Source organism: Pteropus vampyrus, unplaced genomic scaffold (assembly GCF_000151845.1).
Source record: "Pteropus vampyrus isolate Shadow unplaced genomic scaffold, Pvam_2.0 Scaffold74, whole genome shotgun sequence".
In the NCBI taxonomy this organism is placed as follows: domain Eukaryota; kingdom Metazoa; phylum Chordata; class Mammalia; order Chiroptera; family Pteropodidae; genus Pteropus; species Pteropus vampyrus.
In genome coordinates, this window is record NW_011888855.1 from 6,172,072 (window position 1) to 6,190,226 (window position 18,155).

The 18,155-nt window shown below is 34.5% G+C and overlaps 1 protein-coding gene across 3 annotated transcripts in view; it reads left to right on the forward strand.

The window, feature by feature from the left end:
• The window catches only part of DDX46 (DEAD-box helicase 46), a 44,163-nt gene extending 30,220 nt beyond the window's left edge, over window positions 1-13,943 (forward strand). For 2 of the 3 annotated variants that reach the window (XM_023531926.1, XM_023531927.1), the window contains exons 17-23: window positions 323-460; window positions 779-928; window positions 3,878-4,054; window positions 5,237-5,455; window positions 5,773-5,917; window positions 11,022-11,095; window positions 12,136-13,943. In XM_023531926.1, coding sequence (XP_023387694.1) covers window positions 323-460; window positions 779-928; window positions 3,878-4,054; window positions 5,237-5,455; window positions 5,773-5,917; window positions 11,022-11,095; window positions 12,136-12,183 — 951 coding nt within the window. In that variant the 3' untranslated portion in view covers window positions 12,184-13,943. The remainder of the gene's footprint in view (window positions 1-322; window positions 461-778; window positions 929-3,877; window positions 4,055-5,236; window positions 5,456-5,772; window positions 5,918-11,021; window positions 11,096-12,135) is intronic. The other variant, XM_011362328.2, reaches the window with a different exon arrangement.
• Window positions 13,944-18,155: the final 4,212 nt, after the last annotated feature.

Sequence of the window (18,155 nt, forward strand, 5' to 3'; positions counted from 1 at the left end):
AAAAGGAAAAGATAAAAATACTATATTAAACAATACATATGACAGTGCAATTGTGCATTTATGTAAAATCACATATAGTTCTACTTATGTATAAGAAATTAGACATTTTCTGGTTTTGCTTATTTCATTTTTAAATATTAAACTTAGATATTTCTCTTTGAACCATTGAAGAATTTAGTAGGACTCTTACGGTTTTTTAAAATTCTTTAGTAATGGAGTCAGTCTTAAGAGGATTTATTGGGTGGTTTTGATTTTATCTTATTTGTGATCTAAGATTCATCTTGTTAATGTCTAAGAGTTCCACTTTTTCATCATTCATTAGGGTTATGCATATACTTTTATCACAGAAGATCAAGCTCGTTATGCTGGTGATATCATTAAAGCTCTTGAGTTGTCAGGGACTACAGTGCCTCCTGATCTAGAGAAACTGTGGAGTGACTTCAAAGATCAACAGAAAGCTGTGAGTTTTTTAACTCCCATTTTTATGCAGATTTTTAATGTGTTCTAAACGTTGAATATTTAATAATTATAAATCTTGAAAGGATTATTTCCAATTATCTCTTTAGAGAGGGAGAGAAAAGGAGTGAAAACAAAATCCTTCCTTTTAACTTAGTATTTTGAGTAGTAGTCTATGTAGAATTTTTATTTTTTTCTCACATTTGATGAAGTGTTTCTGTTACATTGGCATACACCACGTTGGAAAATATTTAATTGCCATAAATTCCTGAACATTAAAGTTTTTACTATGAAATAAACTTTTTTTTTTTTTCCTTGAAAGGAAGGGAAAATAATTAAAAAAAGTAGTGGGTTCTCTGGTAAGGGATTCAAGTTTGATGAAACAGAGCAAGCCTTGGCTAATGAGAGGAAGAAGTTACAAAAAGCAGCTCTCGGTCTGCAAGATTCAGATGATGAGGATGCTGCAGTCGATGTAAGTATTGTTGTTCTGAGCCTCATTTTTGCCAATTGAAGTAGTTGTTCCTTTTGTACTGGAGTTTTTACCTTATGCTTGTTTCAATGGCCAGTTAGTGGAAACCTTGGTGTGTACACTTCCCAACTTTTTTCTATATTTATACATATATTCACATGTGCCTGTATTTATGTATTTTTTCAAAAATGAGATCATAATGCTTTATAACCTTCAGCAGTAGTTGCAATCTTCGCATTTCAGTACAGTATTCTTAATGGCTATGTAATATTTCATTATATGGCTGTTCTACCATTTAATAAATCAAACCCTTATTTTGGAATACATGGATCGTTTCTATATATTTACTATTTGGAATATACTGTACTTATAAACTATACTTCCTTTCTCATTCTTGCACATTTTGTTTTGTACATTCATTAGATCTAGTCTTGAGGGTGAGTGTAGAAAAGGAATCGCTAGGCCAAAAGGTATATCTAATTTGGTCTTAAAACGTTGTCAGATTGTCCTTCAATAAAGTGAGTATACCAATTTGCACTCACTGTAGTGCATATAAGAGTGCCTGGCTCCTTGTACCTTTAACAGCATTGGTACTAATGTTGTTTTTATCTTTGTAAATTTAATCGTTATAGAATATCCTTATTAATAATAATAGTCAACATTTATTGAGTGCTTCTAAGTACCATGCACTGTGCCAAGTACTTTTTTATAGGGATTATTTTATTCCTTACAGCTATTCCATTCTTACTTCAGAGTCCATGTTCTTTGCTTGTGAAATCATTTGTGAGCCATTGAAGAGGGATCCTGAGGACTTAGCAAGTTGAAGGTTTCACAGTGTTCTATGGAACCTCCCCCCGCCCAAAAGCTTGAGCTTTAGAAAAAGATGTTTTCATTATAAAATAATTTTGGGAAATCTTCCTAGTATATACCACTAGTAGTGATATTAACGTATGAAAGGATGTGAAAAGTCCTTAATTAAAGAAGCTTGTTTAAGTTTGTTTAACCCAGAAATCCTCTAACATATTTGATTTTTGATCATAAAACATTTTTTTGACATACCGTATTAAGTTTTAGCTTAGAACACAATTTTGGAAATCGAGAATTCAAGCTGATTTTGTTATTTGAGGAAACTGAGGCCCAGGAAAAGTATTTGGTCCATGACTACACACTAGTCATTAAATACAGCTAGGACCAGAACCCAGGTCTCCTATTAAGCCTGGGCCATTTCTTTCTGGTATACCAGACTGGTTTAAAATTCAGTTAAGTCAGTGTTTTAGTTATTTGTTATGGTGTAACAAATCAATCCAAAGCTCAGTAGGTTAAAACAATAACATTTATTAACATTTATTATCTCATAGTTCCCAAAGATCAGGAAATCAGGAGCAGTTTAGCCAGGTGTTTCTGCCTCAGGGTCCCATAAGACTGCAGTCATCTGAAGGCTTGACTGATGCAGAACTCTCTTCCTCTAAGATGGTTCACTCACTTTGATGTTAGCAGCATGCTTCTCTTCTTTACTGCTCTGTTTGCTGTCCTGACAACATAGCGGCAGCCTTCCCCCAGAATGAATGATCTGAGAGAGCAAAGAGGAAGACTTTGTGCCTTTTATGAGTGGTCTCTGAAGTCACACCAGCACTTCTGTTTTATTCTGTCTGTTAGAAGTAAGTCACCTAGTCCAGCCCACTCTCAAGGACAGGCTTTACCTCTTGAAGGGAAAAGAACATTTTTTAAAATATCACAGTAAGATATGAAATATGTTTGTTGTTTCTCTGGTTGTTAAAATAATACATAATTTTGGTAAAAAAAAAAAAATTAGAACAAAACAGAAGTAAATAAAGTCAAAAGTAAAGTTACCCCCATCAACTAACACCACACACATTCCCCATTCCTGATTTTATGCATTATTTTGTTTTGGATTTTAATGCTATGTATGCTGTTTTAAACAGTTTTACTTAGTTAAATGTTAAGTTTAAAAATAGTTGATAACTAAAACCCCTAATTTAGATAACAAATGTTTTAAAAAGAAGCTAAGTTGATTGTTTCTATTTCAGTAAAAGGGCTTTCAGAATTAACCTAATTAATTTTAAACCCTGAACAGAATTTCCTCTGCATTTGAGATTTAGAAGATAAGGGCTTATTAGCCTAATTTGAGTATATGAAGGGGTTTGCATCTCTTTAGTTGGCAGTGTCAATCATTGTTGGCCAGAAGGCATCTTTAAAAGGAAATGCAAATAGTTTACGAGGTAGATGTGACAAAGCTAAGGATTACAGTCCCGGTAGGACTCATGTGATTCCTGGAGAGCAGAGGCTTTCAGCATTGCTCTTGCTTTGATGGTGAAACCAGCCTTTCTTTTTTTTCTTTCTTGGTTCAAAGGAATAAAGCAAGTAAAGTCATCTTTTTCAATTTTCTTATCCAGTTTTTTAGGCAAATCCAATTGCATTTTAGGAGTTGGGGAGAATTTTGGGAGCCTTGTCTTAGGAACTTTTTGTACCATTCACCCTAAGAATCGATGACTATATTTTAATTTTTTTTAATTGTCCACTGGCCTTGAGTTATTGACCTTCCAGCCTCTTTCATTGCAGTACGATATGTCCTCAGGGCCTGAGCTCTGGAGCGTCCTAGCTGCACCATATTGGCTGCTCTGTCTTGTTAGCATACGTTAGCATACGTTCTTCATTTGATGAACAGGGATGTATTTTCTGGACCATACAGGAATCTGCATAAGTGGTTTATGCAGCACCGTATCTCTGTTTTCTCTTTTTTCACCATAGACAACTGATTTTCAAAAATGAAACATGTCGCCCTTAATGAACAGCTGGTATATTTTCTTATTAATCTGTATGGTTGAATTAAATGTAACTGTCTGATTTTAGATTTTTGGTAGGAATATTCTTTATTAGTTTCTTAGATATACCTAAATTGGTATTTTTAATACCCTTTTTTTTCTTGTTTAGATTGATGAGCAAATTGAAAGCATGTTTAACTCAAAGAAGAGAGTAAAGGATATGGCTGCTCCTGGAACATCCAGTGTTCCTGCTCCAACTGCAGGAAATGCTGAGAAATTAGAAATTGCTAAGAGATTGGCTCTTAGAATCAATGCTCAGAAGAATTTGGGCATTGAGTCCCAGGTATTAAGTAATTTGTTCTGAGTTTTAGTCAATACTTTCTGTAAGTTCTTTGATTTAAATGCTTTTCAGGAATTATGTTGGCAGAAGTGAATAACAAGTTCACTAGATGTTGAGTTAGTGAGAGTTTAACATTATTGTGAATACAGAATTCCTTGATCATTGCATTTGGATGATTTCTTTAGTGTGGTTAACAGGTGTTAATGCCCACTCTGGAAGCCTGACTTTTTAGCATGTCAGGCATGGAGAGTTTTATAAAGTACTATTTTGATTGCTCTTACCATAATTTTAAAGAAATAACTCTTTTTCTCTCTTGATCTGCTTTTATTGGGTGGCTTATTGAGCATACAAACGTTCCTTGGAAGTACAAACGCCCGGTTACGTGCCTGAAACTAACATGATTTTAAACAGAAAAATATGTTTTTCTGTTATCCTTTTCTTCAGAGCGTTTTTTTTTTGTTGTTGTTTTAATAACTAAGGGTAAATTTTCATAGCATTTCCAAAGAATAGCTCACTATTTTTAAGATTTTTAGAGTTTAGGGATCTGCAGGGACCTCCAGTAGGCTGTGTAGGTTGAGATCTGTAACACCTAAGCTGGGCTGACCAAGTCACAGGCTAGTGGACTAATTGAGTGAGGCACCCACAACCAGGGCTTGGAGCCTCAGATCTCTGCATCTGTTTTGTTTAGCGAGTGAGTTATCATGAAGTGTTTACCAAAGCCTATGCTGAGAACAGGGATTCTAGTACCTAACCTAATATTCTCTGGGGTTAATATTGCTAATAACTTTTATTGGGGAAATCAAATAGCTGTAACTTTTCACTGTTGGAAAAACTTGAGGTATGAGTCATGTGTTACCCATGGAAGAATTCTGTCCATGTTAGACATACAGTAAAGCATGTAAATGATTTTAGAAATATTATACTATATTTGATATTGAGTTACCTAATTATCTATGATCCAGTAGAACTTTTAATATAGAATTGAATGTTCTTTAATTTTCTCACCCAAGTAAGAGAGACATGTCAGACTATCAGTTATAAATATATACTAAATTGCACATATGCTAGGACTCTACATTAGAAAGATGCTTTTAGTTAGTGGTCTTCGAGAGAATAATTTGTGGTGGGGTCCTTGATGTTGTCTCTGCCCTCATTTGAGATTTGACTGTAGGTTTTCTTTAACTGCAGGATGTAATGCAACAGGCCACCAATGCAATTCTCAGAGGAGGTACCATCCTGGCTCCCACTGTATCTGCAAAAACCATTGCAGAGCAACTTGCTGAAAAGATCAATGCCAAGCTCAATTATGTGCCTTTGGAGAAACAAGAAGAAGAAAGACAGGATGGTGGACAGAATGAATCTTTTAAGAGATATGAGGAAGAATTAGAGATCAATGACTTCCCACAGGCAAGTAATAGTTTAAACTTTTTTTATTTTGGAGTAAAAATTCTTCTTTGTGAGTTAAAACCCAAGAACATTTTAAATAGATACTTCACTTTTTATCTGGATGAGGGAGACAACAATAGAAATTCCATTTTTACGAAAATGGTCTAGGTACATTAGAATCTAAGTGAATTTATGATGAAGGTGTTATCATCTTAATATTGACCGTAATATGCCTTAGACAATCTATTCTTTCTCAGTACACCAGGTTTTTTTTAACCCTGTTATGAAGTGATTCTCTCTCTCCTCTTCCCTTCCTCGCCCCCACCTTTCTTTTATAGACTGCTAGGTGGAAAGTTACCTCTAAGGAAGCTCTGCAGAGGATCAGTGAATATTCTGAAGCCGCAATTACTATCAGAGGAACATACTTCCCACCAGGCAAAGAACCCAAGGAAGGAGAGAGGAAAATTTACTTGGCAATTGAAAGTACGTACTGTTGATTCTGTTTCAAGGTTGTTATGTCTTTTATAGCTAAAGAATGTGAGGCCAGTGCTAGAGAGTACTGAAAGTAAGGAATGCCTATAAAAAGTTGTTTCATATATTATTTGAGGTCTTTATTTAGAAGTTTAGTACATGTACAGGTGAATGATCTTTGTTTGGGACTTTCAGTTTTGACAGTTCAGTCAAATTCAAAAGTCACTATAAAAGAAAAGAACTTTTAAGGATTTATCTGTTTATGCTTCTAGTAAGTAGAACATTCTGGCTAAAGTTTAGGTTAGAAAGTAAATCAACTATGTTAATAGTCCACTTAATGAATGTTTAAACAAATATTACCTCTGAAATTATTCCCATAAAAGTTCATGCATACCTATTAAATATATTATGTTAATTAAAAAATCATATGAAAAAGTTCACGCATACCTTTAAAAAAATAACTATAAACAACATAACTCAAAGGATATAAGTAATGCATTATCTAAGAGTGATGTGGTTTGCTTTTTAACCTTCATACATTCATGAATGAGTTCAAAAGACAGTTTCCATTTTGATATATTTTCCTAATGTATTATTCCACTGCATAGTAGAATAAGCCACTTCCCTTCATTTATATTTAACCTGAACATCTTCATAAGACTTTTTAAGTGTAGACCAGCCAGATCCACTTCATCTATTTAATGAACTAAATAATTGTTGAATACTATTGTTGCAGCTGTGGAGAAATTTCCTCCATGTGTCATATAACCCTAGAGTCTGCATACTCACTACTTAAATGGCTTAGATGGCTGCAAAGGACCTGCTCCCAAACCTTGTATAATTTCAGACACCAGTCTAGTACTTTGAATCATACATATCACTTCTAACAAGGAAGCCTTACCTGATCCTACTTCACTACTCTGTAGCTCTTTCCCTGCTTTGTTTTTCTTCATAGTACTCATGACATGGACATTATATCTTTACTTGTTGTGTCTTCCTTCCTAGAATGCAGTGACTCTGAATGCAGTGGCTGTTACCTGCTGTATTTCCAGTGGTAGACACTTGATAAATTTTCTGAATAACGCATCTTATTAAGCTCTATAGCTTCTTCAGGACACAAAATATTTGTCAGGCATATCCATCTGATTTCTCTAAAGCAGCCACTGTCCAATAGAACTCACTGTGATGGCTGTGGAACACTTGAAACATGGCCATTGTGACTGAGAAATTTTAAATTATTTAAATTTTATAAATTTAAATTAACAACATGGCTGGTAGCTACTCTATTAGATAGCTCAGCTCTAAAATTTGTTGTTGGAAAGATCAGTGGAAGATGATTTAGATCCACTGAAAGAACTTTCTAAAAAAGGTGTCACTAGTTAACTTTTTCTTGTTATATTTTGGTAGATCTTTTGATTTTTGTGAAGATTTTATAATTTTAGGTAAGCTTCATAGTAAAATAAAGATAAACTAAAATGATTTAATTATGTTAGGTATTATTTTTAGAGTTTGATTCTTTTCTGGCCAAAACAGACAGAATTTCACAGAAAATAAATTAGTACTGTGCCTATTTAAGTCACTTTCCTTTTAATCAGTGACCTCTAATTGTTTTTATGTGGCTTCTTTATAAAGACTACAACAAGAGAAACACATGTTCAGTATGCATCCCATTTACCTCTAAACAGAAATTGTTTCCTGGCCAAAAATGCCTGATGGGGTCAAAGTTAAAACACTGAAAAGTTCTGTTACCAAGATTAAGCCTTTTTTTTTTTTTTAATAAGTGTTTGCCTGGTTTCTGTAAACTTTTGATTAGTTTTCAGAGTTCCGATAAAGTTGATTTTAATAGTTTTTCCAAGTTTATTTGCTGCTTTTGTAGAGGAACAGGCTTTTGGAGTTCCCTGCTCTGCCATTTTCACCAGTGTCACTCTCACTATAGGGCTTTTTAAAATTAATAATGATGAATTGTGGCCAACACAGAACTCAGATGCAGCCTTTATATTTTCCATGTTATTGCCATTCTACCATTATTGTAAAATAAGATTCATACATGTTTTTAAATGGTATATAAAGGATGAGGGTCCAGAACTAGGCAAATTGCATTTTTTTGTTTGTGATTGTGACTGAGAAACTGACTCATCTATTTCAAGTCAGGTTTTTAAATGGTACCCTTTTATGTATCCTGAAAGACTTTTCGTCTGCTAGTGACTCAGTGTGTTTCTAAATCACGTGAGACTGTTCCTTATTTCGTAGTGATAGGGGAGTTGTTGGGATCCAGATTTTTAAGGAGAGAAAGTTACGCTGACATCTTTCTGCACTTGGAATTGGACAGGTGTCCCTTACTACTTTGTTCATGAGGCCATACAGGGTGGAGACACAATGTCATCCAGTGGAATCTGATGATAAAATTTTTTTTATAGAGGCAGCATTTAGCCTCAGCTTGAATATCATGAGTATCATTTAAGCAAAACCAGTATTTTAAATGTCTACCTTATAAAGAGCTAAAGCAGAGACATGACTGCTCTGAAAAGGGATCCTCTATGTAGTTTATTAATTTAAAAGTAATTATGCTTGTTTAGTATAGTATAATATATCAAAGTTTAGTTTACATGTAATTTTATCAGAATACACCTCCTATACTCTCAAGTGAATTGAGAAATCCACAGCTCCTATTGACTTTTCTGTCCACCTAGAGTGGTTCTGGTCACTTCTTTTCACTGTCAACTTGTACTCAGGAAATAATGCCTAGTTTTTATAATCTAAATAAGCTTACCCCCCTCCCAGTGAAAAATGAATGTTAAATTCTAGAGACTTGTCAAAAATGAATCTTAAATTCTAGAGACTAAATAAGAGCTGGAGATTGATAATTAAAATGATCTAAATCTTTGAAAAATTTTCATAGATGAGTAGATTTTAAAGAGTCTTTTAGTTTTTTAAACTCCAACAGAATCAACTGAACACTAATAGGATGAAAACAGGTGTTGCAAGGAGTCTAGTGTCATCTGTTTCTAGTTCTATAATTGGAGGGACCCCACTGCCTGGCTCCTTGGAGGCTCTGTATGGCTCAGCAGCTCCAGGCCTCCCACCAGGCAGCGGGAAGGAGAACAGGAAGGACTTACGTGCTTAGCCACCCTGTATAATTTATAGCCTGTTTTGTGACTCTCTTTTTACTAGTGGAGAATCCCTTAAAAGCAGCCAGAGTTGTTTTAGGACCAATGAAAGGAAATGCCTCTTTTTCATGGCAGCTTATAAACATATGTAATCTATTACCTAAAGAAGCTGTGTTAAGTCAGAAATTTAAACTAGTCCAAATGGTCAGGGTCTAACTAAAGTAGAAAAATCACTCTTTCATTTAGATCTAGGTGAGAGTGTCATTTTTCTTTTTAAAATAGCACGGAATTATCAACAAACTTCAGTTTATGCCAGGTAGCATATTTTCCTCCTGAATTTCATTTTGGTTGTAATTTTCATTCTGGCTTGGCTCTTGATTCTACCCTTGTTTCACTCTCATCCACCTCTCTTCCCTTCCAGCGCCCCCATTTAAAAACGTTTTCGTTGGTGGCTATGACTTCACAACCATACTCAAGGCCCTTTCCTTCCTATTGTTAAACTGTTTCTTCTCCCTCTTCCTCTTCTTCTTTCCTCCCCTCTCCTTCCCCATTCTCTCCTCCACCCCTCCTTTCCTCTCTCTGGGGTCAAGAAGGTTATTCACATCTAATAAGGGGGAAATTTTTCACATTTCTTGCGCATTGTTTTCCTCATTTGGTTTTCTATATAGAATGATTAAAAGGTAGTTCTTTACATTGCAACCCTAGTTCTCCTTTTATTCTCTGACATTCCACTCCCAGTCCTTAATCTTTAGTCCACTTCTTTGGTCTAGCTCTTTTCCTCTTAGTGTGCGCTATGCTACCTCTCTAGACTTACCTACTCCCTAGCATTGTCCCCTGGCTTCAGATCCCTCCACATGTTCCCTGATGGCTCTCTAAAATCTGTCTCTCCTGAACTTGTTTCGTATTTCCATTGGCCTTACTCACCTTTCCAACTATATGTCCCATGAGCACCTCAATTATAGTGATCTCAGAATTGAGTTTCACCCACCATCACTGCTGATAACACCTGTTCTTCCTTTTGGGTTCATAATCTTTATTACATCGTACTTTACTTGCTACTCAGCTCTTAGCATCTTACTTTGTACCTCTTCTTCACTGTTCATATCTAGTCAGAAAAAAGTATTTTGTCCATTCTACCTAAAAAATGTGTTTTTGTGGTGGTGTGAACACAGTCCTGTGAGAGCAATGAAGAAAAAATACTTAACTGCTGAGGAAAGCTTCTTAGAAGTGATATTAAAAGTTATTCTGGTAGACTACTTCATCGCCACTCATTCTGTTGTAATATCTTTACAAGTTCTTTTTTCTAGTAGTCTACAAGGTTATAAAGAGCATAAATGAGTTTTTTGTATAACGAATCTCTCACGATACATGATGTGTACTTAACTTTTTCTTGAATTAATAACCGTATGAATGAATGTTTCTGTAACTGTGTGAATGCCTGTCTCTTCCACTTTGCTATCTGGCTATGTCCTTACATATTCTGTTTTCCAACTATGGTATATTACTTTTACGCTTCAGTAATTAAGCATGCCTTTCTTAATCTATACCATTGTACATGTGGTTCCCTTTGCAAAATACCCTCTATGTCATCTCTTCTCCTTCAGCTTGGCTAGTCCTCCATTCATATTTAAGACTGCTCAGATGACAGCTTTCTGAAACATTTGTTAAATAAATGAACCAAGGAAGTTATATTTCCCTTGAAATTTTTCCTATTCTCTTGGACAAATTGCTGATCTTTTCTTTATACTTTTTAGTCAACATAAAAGAACCATTAATACTACATGTAATATGACGTCACTTGCTACATTTGAAACTCTAAAAGTAATGAGAATAATAAGTAGCCATTATATAATGTGGACGATGTTCCACCAGGTATTGAAAGGCTATCTTGGCAGGCAGTACAGTATTCTGGAAAGTCACCTATAGTATTCTTGTTGGACCTCCTTGACATGGATAAACATCCAGTGTAATTCTAGTAATATGAATAATGTTTTCCCCTTGCTCACTAGGTGCCAATGAATTGGCTGTACAGAAAGCAAAGGCAGAAATCACCAGGCTCATAAAAGAAGAACTGATCCGCCTGGTGAGTAAAAACCTCAAGGACTTATTTGTTTTAGTAAATGTTTTATTAGGCTATAATGTAAATATAGAAAAGTACACAAATCATAAACATAGCTCACATTTTCACAAAGTAAGAAGCACACTGATGTTATCACTATTTTTTCATGGCTGTGTAGTATTTAATTATGTGACTATACCACAATTAATTTATATGTTGGACTTTGGGGTTATTTTAGTTTTTGGTTTTTTGAATAACATTTCTGTAAACATTTTTCCATGTCTCTTTGATACACATTAGTGTGATTTTTTTTTCTTGAGTATATACCTTAGAGTAGAATTACTAATTGTAGGATATGTGTAGTTTAGCTTTAACTTGATATTACCGAATAATTTTCCAATTTACATTCCCCCCAGCATTGTATGAAAATTCCAATTTCTCTACATTTTTACTAATACAGGTATTGTCAGTGTTTTTAAACTTAGGTAAGGACTTAATTTGATTTTGGAAAAGCTCCTTTTATAGATCACCTTTCCAAAGGAGGCAGACACATCCCTGTGTCTTTAGTATCAGTTGAAGCCTGAAAACTGTTCTTACAGTGTGCATGGGGAAGAGTGCCCTTTGAAAGGAAATTAACTATCCCTTCTCTAAGAATGTGTTTTTGAAGGTCTTTTCTAAAATTCCGTTTGCAAGAACATTCTTTCGCGGAGATAAATGGTTTAAAGATAAGGTACAAAAAAAGAAGGAAGAAGAAAAACCACCTTTAAATCAAGTGCTTTAGACTATTTCACTAAGGAGTGATAGAAAAAGAACCTTGATGCCATCACCATTAAGTTGGTTCAAATAGTTGTCAGGTAGTCCAGTGAACAGAGAAATGATTATTTATTGAACAGTTCTTTCTTCTTCCATCTAATGTTAACATTTTTTATTTTAAATGTCTGATTGTTTTATTATTTAGTACAGGAAATTACCTTAATATTTTATACAGGAAATTATCTTCCTTTTCCTTTTTTTGTTTTTTGTTTTGCTTTTTCTGACCATGTATCTTTTATTTTCCATTATAGCAAAATTCATATCAACCAACAAATAAAGGAAGATACAAAGTCTTATAAAAACATACGGAAAAACTTTTTACATGTGTTGGTCGTGATACATGTGGCAGTTGTCATCTACAGTTTACAGTGTATTGTAAATTAAGATTTTTAAAATTCTGTCTTGCTGATTTTTTAAATACAAGAAACCAGTATTTGCTAAAGAAATCTTCTTTCAGTAAGTACCCTCAGAATTATCAAACTATATTTAAAACAGGCTTGTTTTCAGAGTATGATGTCCTATAATGTAAAGCTTAAATATCACCATCTTAAATATCCAGATAATATTCTAGAAGTTAAAAAAATGGAAATATTTGGACTTTTCTGTTGAAAGTAATAAAGTATACAAGTTGCTAAGGGGCTATTCACCTTACCCTCTTACAATGAAATTGTGACCATCTCTTCAGAAAAGGTAAAATTCTTTGTCTAATTTTATGTCCTCCCCGAAGTTTAAATCTTACTTGACTCAGTGGAACAATGTGAACTGAATTTAGGAATGTTATAATAGAATTTTTACAAAATGGGTTCAGAGTTTTTGTTTCAATTTTTATCATCGTAAATGGGCAATAGTTGGACTGCTTTTTGGTTTTATAAAATTAAACATTTGTAGTATAAGAGTCTTTTGCATTTCTTTACACTGCAAAGAGTTTTAGTATTTACTACTTTTAGGTTCCCCTCACAGCCTCTGGCTCTACACCTAGCTACTAACTTTTCTAATCTTCCTTAAAAGAAAGTGATTTGTAGCCTGTAAATATTAATATAGTTTCTTTTTCTTCCTGAAAGTGTTTGTTTATACATTTGCACATATAAATACCCTACCAATTTTAATCTGATTTCTCTTTAGGATTATTGAGTACATTGTGAATTTTCTCAAAAACGTTCAAACATAATGATACCCATGTTTTTAGACTTAGACATAAGCATCTCAGTGAAATTCAGTTCATAAGGAATCATAAATTATATTTTTGAGCCCTCATATATTTCCTGAATAGTCTAATTTATATTGTTATAATTGGATATAATATTCTTTTCAAGAGTCCTGGTATTAGAACTTTATATTTTTGTTCTCACTTCTTGGAAAAAGAAAATTTTCAGTTTCAGTAATATATATATTTCTTAAATTAAGAGATATAGAAGTTCCTTTGAATATTCTTGGAGTTTTTAGGGAAAAAAATCAAAGTATACCATAAAAACAAATTATTTTAATATCACATTAAGTGGTTAAAGTGACAAGGAGTATCAATCATTTCTTCAATATCAAGTATCCTTACTGAAAAACTAAGATATAACTGGGAAATATTCTTGGGTTCCTCACATCACTCTCTTTCTTGGAGGAAGAAAAGACAAAACAAACACATGTAACAACAGAACCAAATAAACCATTTACTCTAAAATTCCAGACATCTTGGGCTCCTTTTCCCTCCCAATTTATTTATTTGCTTATTTTTATTACCTAATTGTTCCTTTGATAGAATATGTGGCAGTCCCACATTGGTGACAACTGGTGCTCCTTTCAGCCTGCTGGATCACTTTGAGATTCAAAGTTTTATGCCATTTTAGCAATCCTACCTTTATGTTTGTATATCTAGTTGTAATAAACCAGTGATAGTATTTCATTCTAAAACGAAACATTTTTGTTATTACATTTTTTTAGTGTCACATTGATTTTTAAAAATTGAATGATGTACAGACTAATTTGTTTTCTAATGCAATATCAAGATTTGCTCATGTTTTCTAAACTCATTATAAAATAAAGTGAATTCAGTCTCTTTTTCTTAAAATTATCTTTGCTGAAATGTTTTCTGCTGTTTACATAAATGTTTACATTGGTAGGCATGTGAGCGAAGTATTGTATTCTCTGTCTTTATTTTAAAATTCTAGCAACTTGCTACCCAAAATATACAGTTCTGTCCAAAAATACCTTCCTGAAGAAGCCTCTTAGTCTTTTATGGTGTTTTATTTGGCATAAGACATTAGGCTTATAGATAAAATAATAGGTTCATGTGCCGGTTGGCATTTTACTACAGTGACACTCTTATCATGAAAATGGAAGTATAGAATTAAATAATAATGACTAAATTCTCTCCGACTCCTTTTAGACACTTTATTATTTGATATATTTCATGTCTTACCAGCCTTATTGGTATAGGCATGGTATTCAACTGGTAGTCACAGTTCACTTGAATGCAAGCTTTCTTTTGAGGCAGGCATTCTGTATATGTAAAGAGGTTTTTGTTTGAGCTCTTGAGTACTTGGGATTTTAAAAGCCCACGAAGTCAGCTGTGGGGCCTGCTTCTAAGTAGTACATCAGCATCTTAAGAAGCCCAGCTCTTGAGTACTTGGGATTTTAAAAGCCCACGAAGTCAGCTGTGGGGCCTGCTTCTAAGTAGTACATCAGCATCTTAAGAATCACAAGCTAGAAAGCCAAGCCTCCAAAGATGTAACTTGGCTGTGTGTGAGCTCTTTTCTCTATGCTGCTTTGCATTGCTTTATAAAACCATCAGCTAATGTCCTTTAGTGACATAACATCATGCTTGTTTAAGATAGGAGCTGAGGGGGAGGGGATGGTAGTTGAAATGAACTCTAGGGTAAGAACCTACACTTTGTTTAGTAAAATGCTCCATTTTTGTGCTTTGTAGATAATGGAGTCTAAGTTCTTAGAGCAGGCAAGAATTCTGAGTGGCTAGCCTCATGTGGACTATAAAAACACTCTTCTTAGATTTGAGTCGAGAGCTACCAGTTCTCATTTTGGCACTCAGTTTTATGTAAAAATTGGAATCTGCTGGCATTTTCTTATACCTTCTGCTTCTGGTATGAAAAACTGAAGTTAATGTTTAAAAAAGATATGTAGAGATGAATATGTGTATGGGGGTAGAGAGGCTGTCTTAACTTTTATTGTTTAGGTGTTACAACCATCAGAAAACCTTAATAAAATCTCATTGGAGTTGGGCCTTTAACATAGAGTAAGTATAACATCTTCGTACACACTGCTTAGTGAAGCATATGTTCTGCTCTTAGGCCAGCTCTCTGGAGCTGAAGGTGGCTACATTTCCCTCACTAGGTAAAGATTCTTTGATATGTTACCAATTATAGATATTTGATATGAGATTATAAGTTATATATCAACTTATGCTTTTCCTCAGGCAGGAATCCAAGGAGAAATGTGAAGAACACGTATAAACAAATGTATTCTTTGCAAAATCCCCACAGTATCAATGGTCTCACCTTTTTAGTGCCTTATGGCTTAGCTGGTGTATGTGTTAACATGTAAGTACATACTATGAAACCACATGACTGGTGAGGGATTTACTTTTGATTATTTTTCTCGACACCGTTCTCTTCCAAATATGGGATCAACTTATAGGAGTTCATGATTTTGAAGCTTAAGCCTTTAAAAAGAAATTCTAACTTTGCATTAACCTCATTTTGTTGTGGAGGGAAAAGTACAAAATGAAAAAGTTTTAACCCCTTTGGAGAACTGTAACTCAGAGTTACACTCTCAGACAGTATTAGCATTATTGTAAAAGCTAGTTTCATAATTTAAAAAATCCTAATTATTTTAATATATGGAAATACCTGATAGTCCATGTTTTGAATAATAGTCCTCATTTACAGTTTTGACTATTGTGGAATAAAGAAAACATGAGGATTCAGTATGAGAAATGTGCTCTTTGTCCACGGAAAGCATGTCATTTGAATTTGGCACTTCATAGTAGATGGATTTTTAGCAGCCTATCAACTCCAGGCACTTCTAGCAACCTTGGCTGGTAAGGTGTGTTTGGCCTTCATTCCTAAGTTCCTAGCAGTCTTTCAGGTATCTGAGTCAAGCTAGTACAAGGATCCTTGAAGGCAGTATTTCCTCTGCCTTTGCCAAAGAGAGTCTTTGGGAGCTGAGACTCCCAGAACTAAACTGTGGACTTTTGAAAAAGAGTCCTCCATCCCCCAAGCCAGTCTAAGGCCCAAGTTTCAGATTTGAGAAGCCCGGAGGAAAGAGCAGAGGAGTGAGTGCCTGGGAGCTTCAAAGAGAGCACAAGTTCCTCTGTAACTTTTTATTGGTCTGGTGTTGCTATTATAAGTGTGTCTGGGGTGGTAATGATTCTGTGAAACATATCCAAGTCTGAAACCCACTGATAATCTTCAGTTTCTTTTGCTCTTGGATCTTGACTTCCTGTGATACAAAGCAATGGTCTCCAAAGTGGGGCATGTGTATAGTAAGCCACTGGAAAGCAGGATGGATATATTGGGGCTTTTATTTATTTTAAATTTTCATCCTTTAAATTTTTTTGGCTATATTTATAATATGGTGTTACATGGTATATTGTGTATATATATATATTATTACAGAATAGGTACAACTTCATATACATAATTCAAAATAAATTCACATATATTGGACAACCTTAGGCAAGTTGCTTACTTTAAAACATCTGTTTTTTCATATATAAAATGGAGATATGATAATACCTTCCAGGGTTGTTGTGAAGATGAGGCAAAATAATACATACAAAGCCTTAAAGCATACAAAGACAGTGCCTGGCATATGGTGAGCATTCAATAAATACTGGTATTGTTACCATTGATGGGTGAACGGGAATGAGTTTCTTAAGCTATTTTTCCATATTGCTTTGCCTTTCAATATTGGTGTAAATTGTATACCTAGCAAGGACAACCAGTGGCTGATAAACCAAAATCTAGAAATTGAGATTCTTTTTTTTTAATGTATATCTTTCAGTTCAAATGAAAGTATTTAAGAACTCTTCTTGTCTCAATTGAAAGGTCTTTAGAGGCAGCCAGCTCCCAGTTCTAGATAGATTGCTTTTATGGCCAGTCACATTATACAATCACCATTTATCATTCAAAAATGATTTGGCCTTCACTGGGCCAGACTAAAGCTGTTGGAGAAGGAATGAAAAATATTTGTGTCCAAATTGTATTACAGGGGTGTACACCCTTGAAGAAGAAATGGGAGATAAGTCATGTAAGTGTGACGTTTAAAAGTGTGCTCGTGTTATAACAAGTGATGATAAATGGTTATACTCTTGAAAAAGCCTCTACATTCAGCACTAGTTGTACCTGTATTGTGCATACTGTAGCACCTCATTAAGACCAACTTGAAATTATCAGGAAACACCAGATCTTTGCATTTAACGCTGTGTTCTGATTACCCGAGTTTTGTCCACTTCACTAAAGGTAAACTTCCGAGATGAGGGACCACATCTGACCTGTATCCCCAGTGCCTTCCAGTCAATAAATATCTGTTGAATTTACTTGTTGCTTGTCCACAAACCTAGGATTGAAGTGCATATTTCTACCTATTAGCTCATTTCATTTCACAGCCCTGCAAGGACAATCTTCATTTCACACATACAAAAACTTGGAAAGAGCCGTGACATGCCCAAGGTACCATAGGATGCAAAAAGGCATTCAAAGCCAGGAACATATGAATACTTCTATTGCTCTGACTACTACATGCTGCAAATTAATTTGACCTCATTAGTACAAAAGTTTGTTTCTTAAGTGGTTTTATGTACAAATGCCATTTCAGGTAAAAATTTAGTTACAGATCTGGAATAGTCAGGATATGGAAGTACTACAATGCATTGTCAAATTCCACTTCAAAAATAAAAACTTACAGAAAAATTTTAAAGTTTTATTAAAGGATACTTAATATGCTCTCATGTGTACACTTTTTAGCTGTTTTATATATTGGTATTTTATAGATAATACTATTGTTTGTATGGTATTGTTTTCTAGCGTTTTATAGGAGTAATTGGTTAGAATATTTAGAATCATGTTAGGAAACCCAGCCTGCCAGAAAATAAATGGGCTTGCCTGTTTTATGCCCTGAATTTGGTTTCCCTCCTGGCTTGGGTGTTCATCCAGTAAAACTGTTGCTCCTCCTCTCCTTCTGGCAGCAGTACCTGGCCAAGAACTGTGCTAGTTGTAGCACTCAGTGCTAAGGATTATCTTCTCAAACGTTCTTCATTGCATGG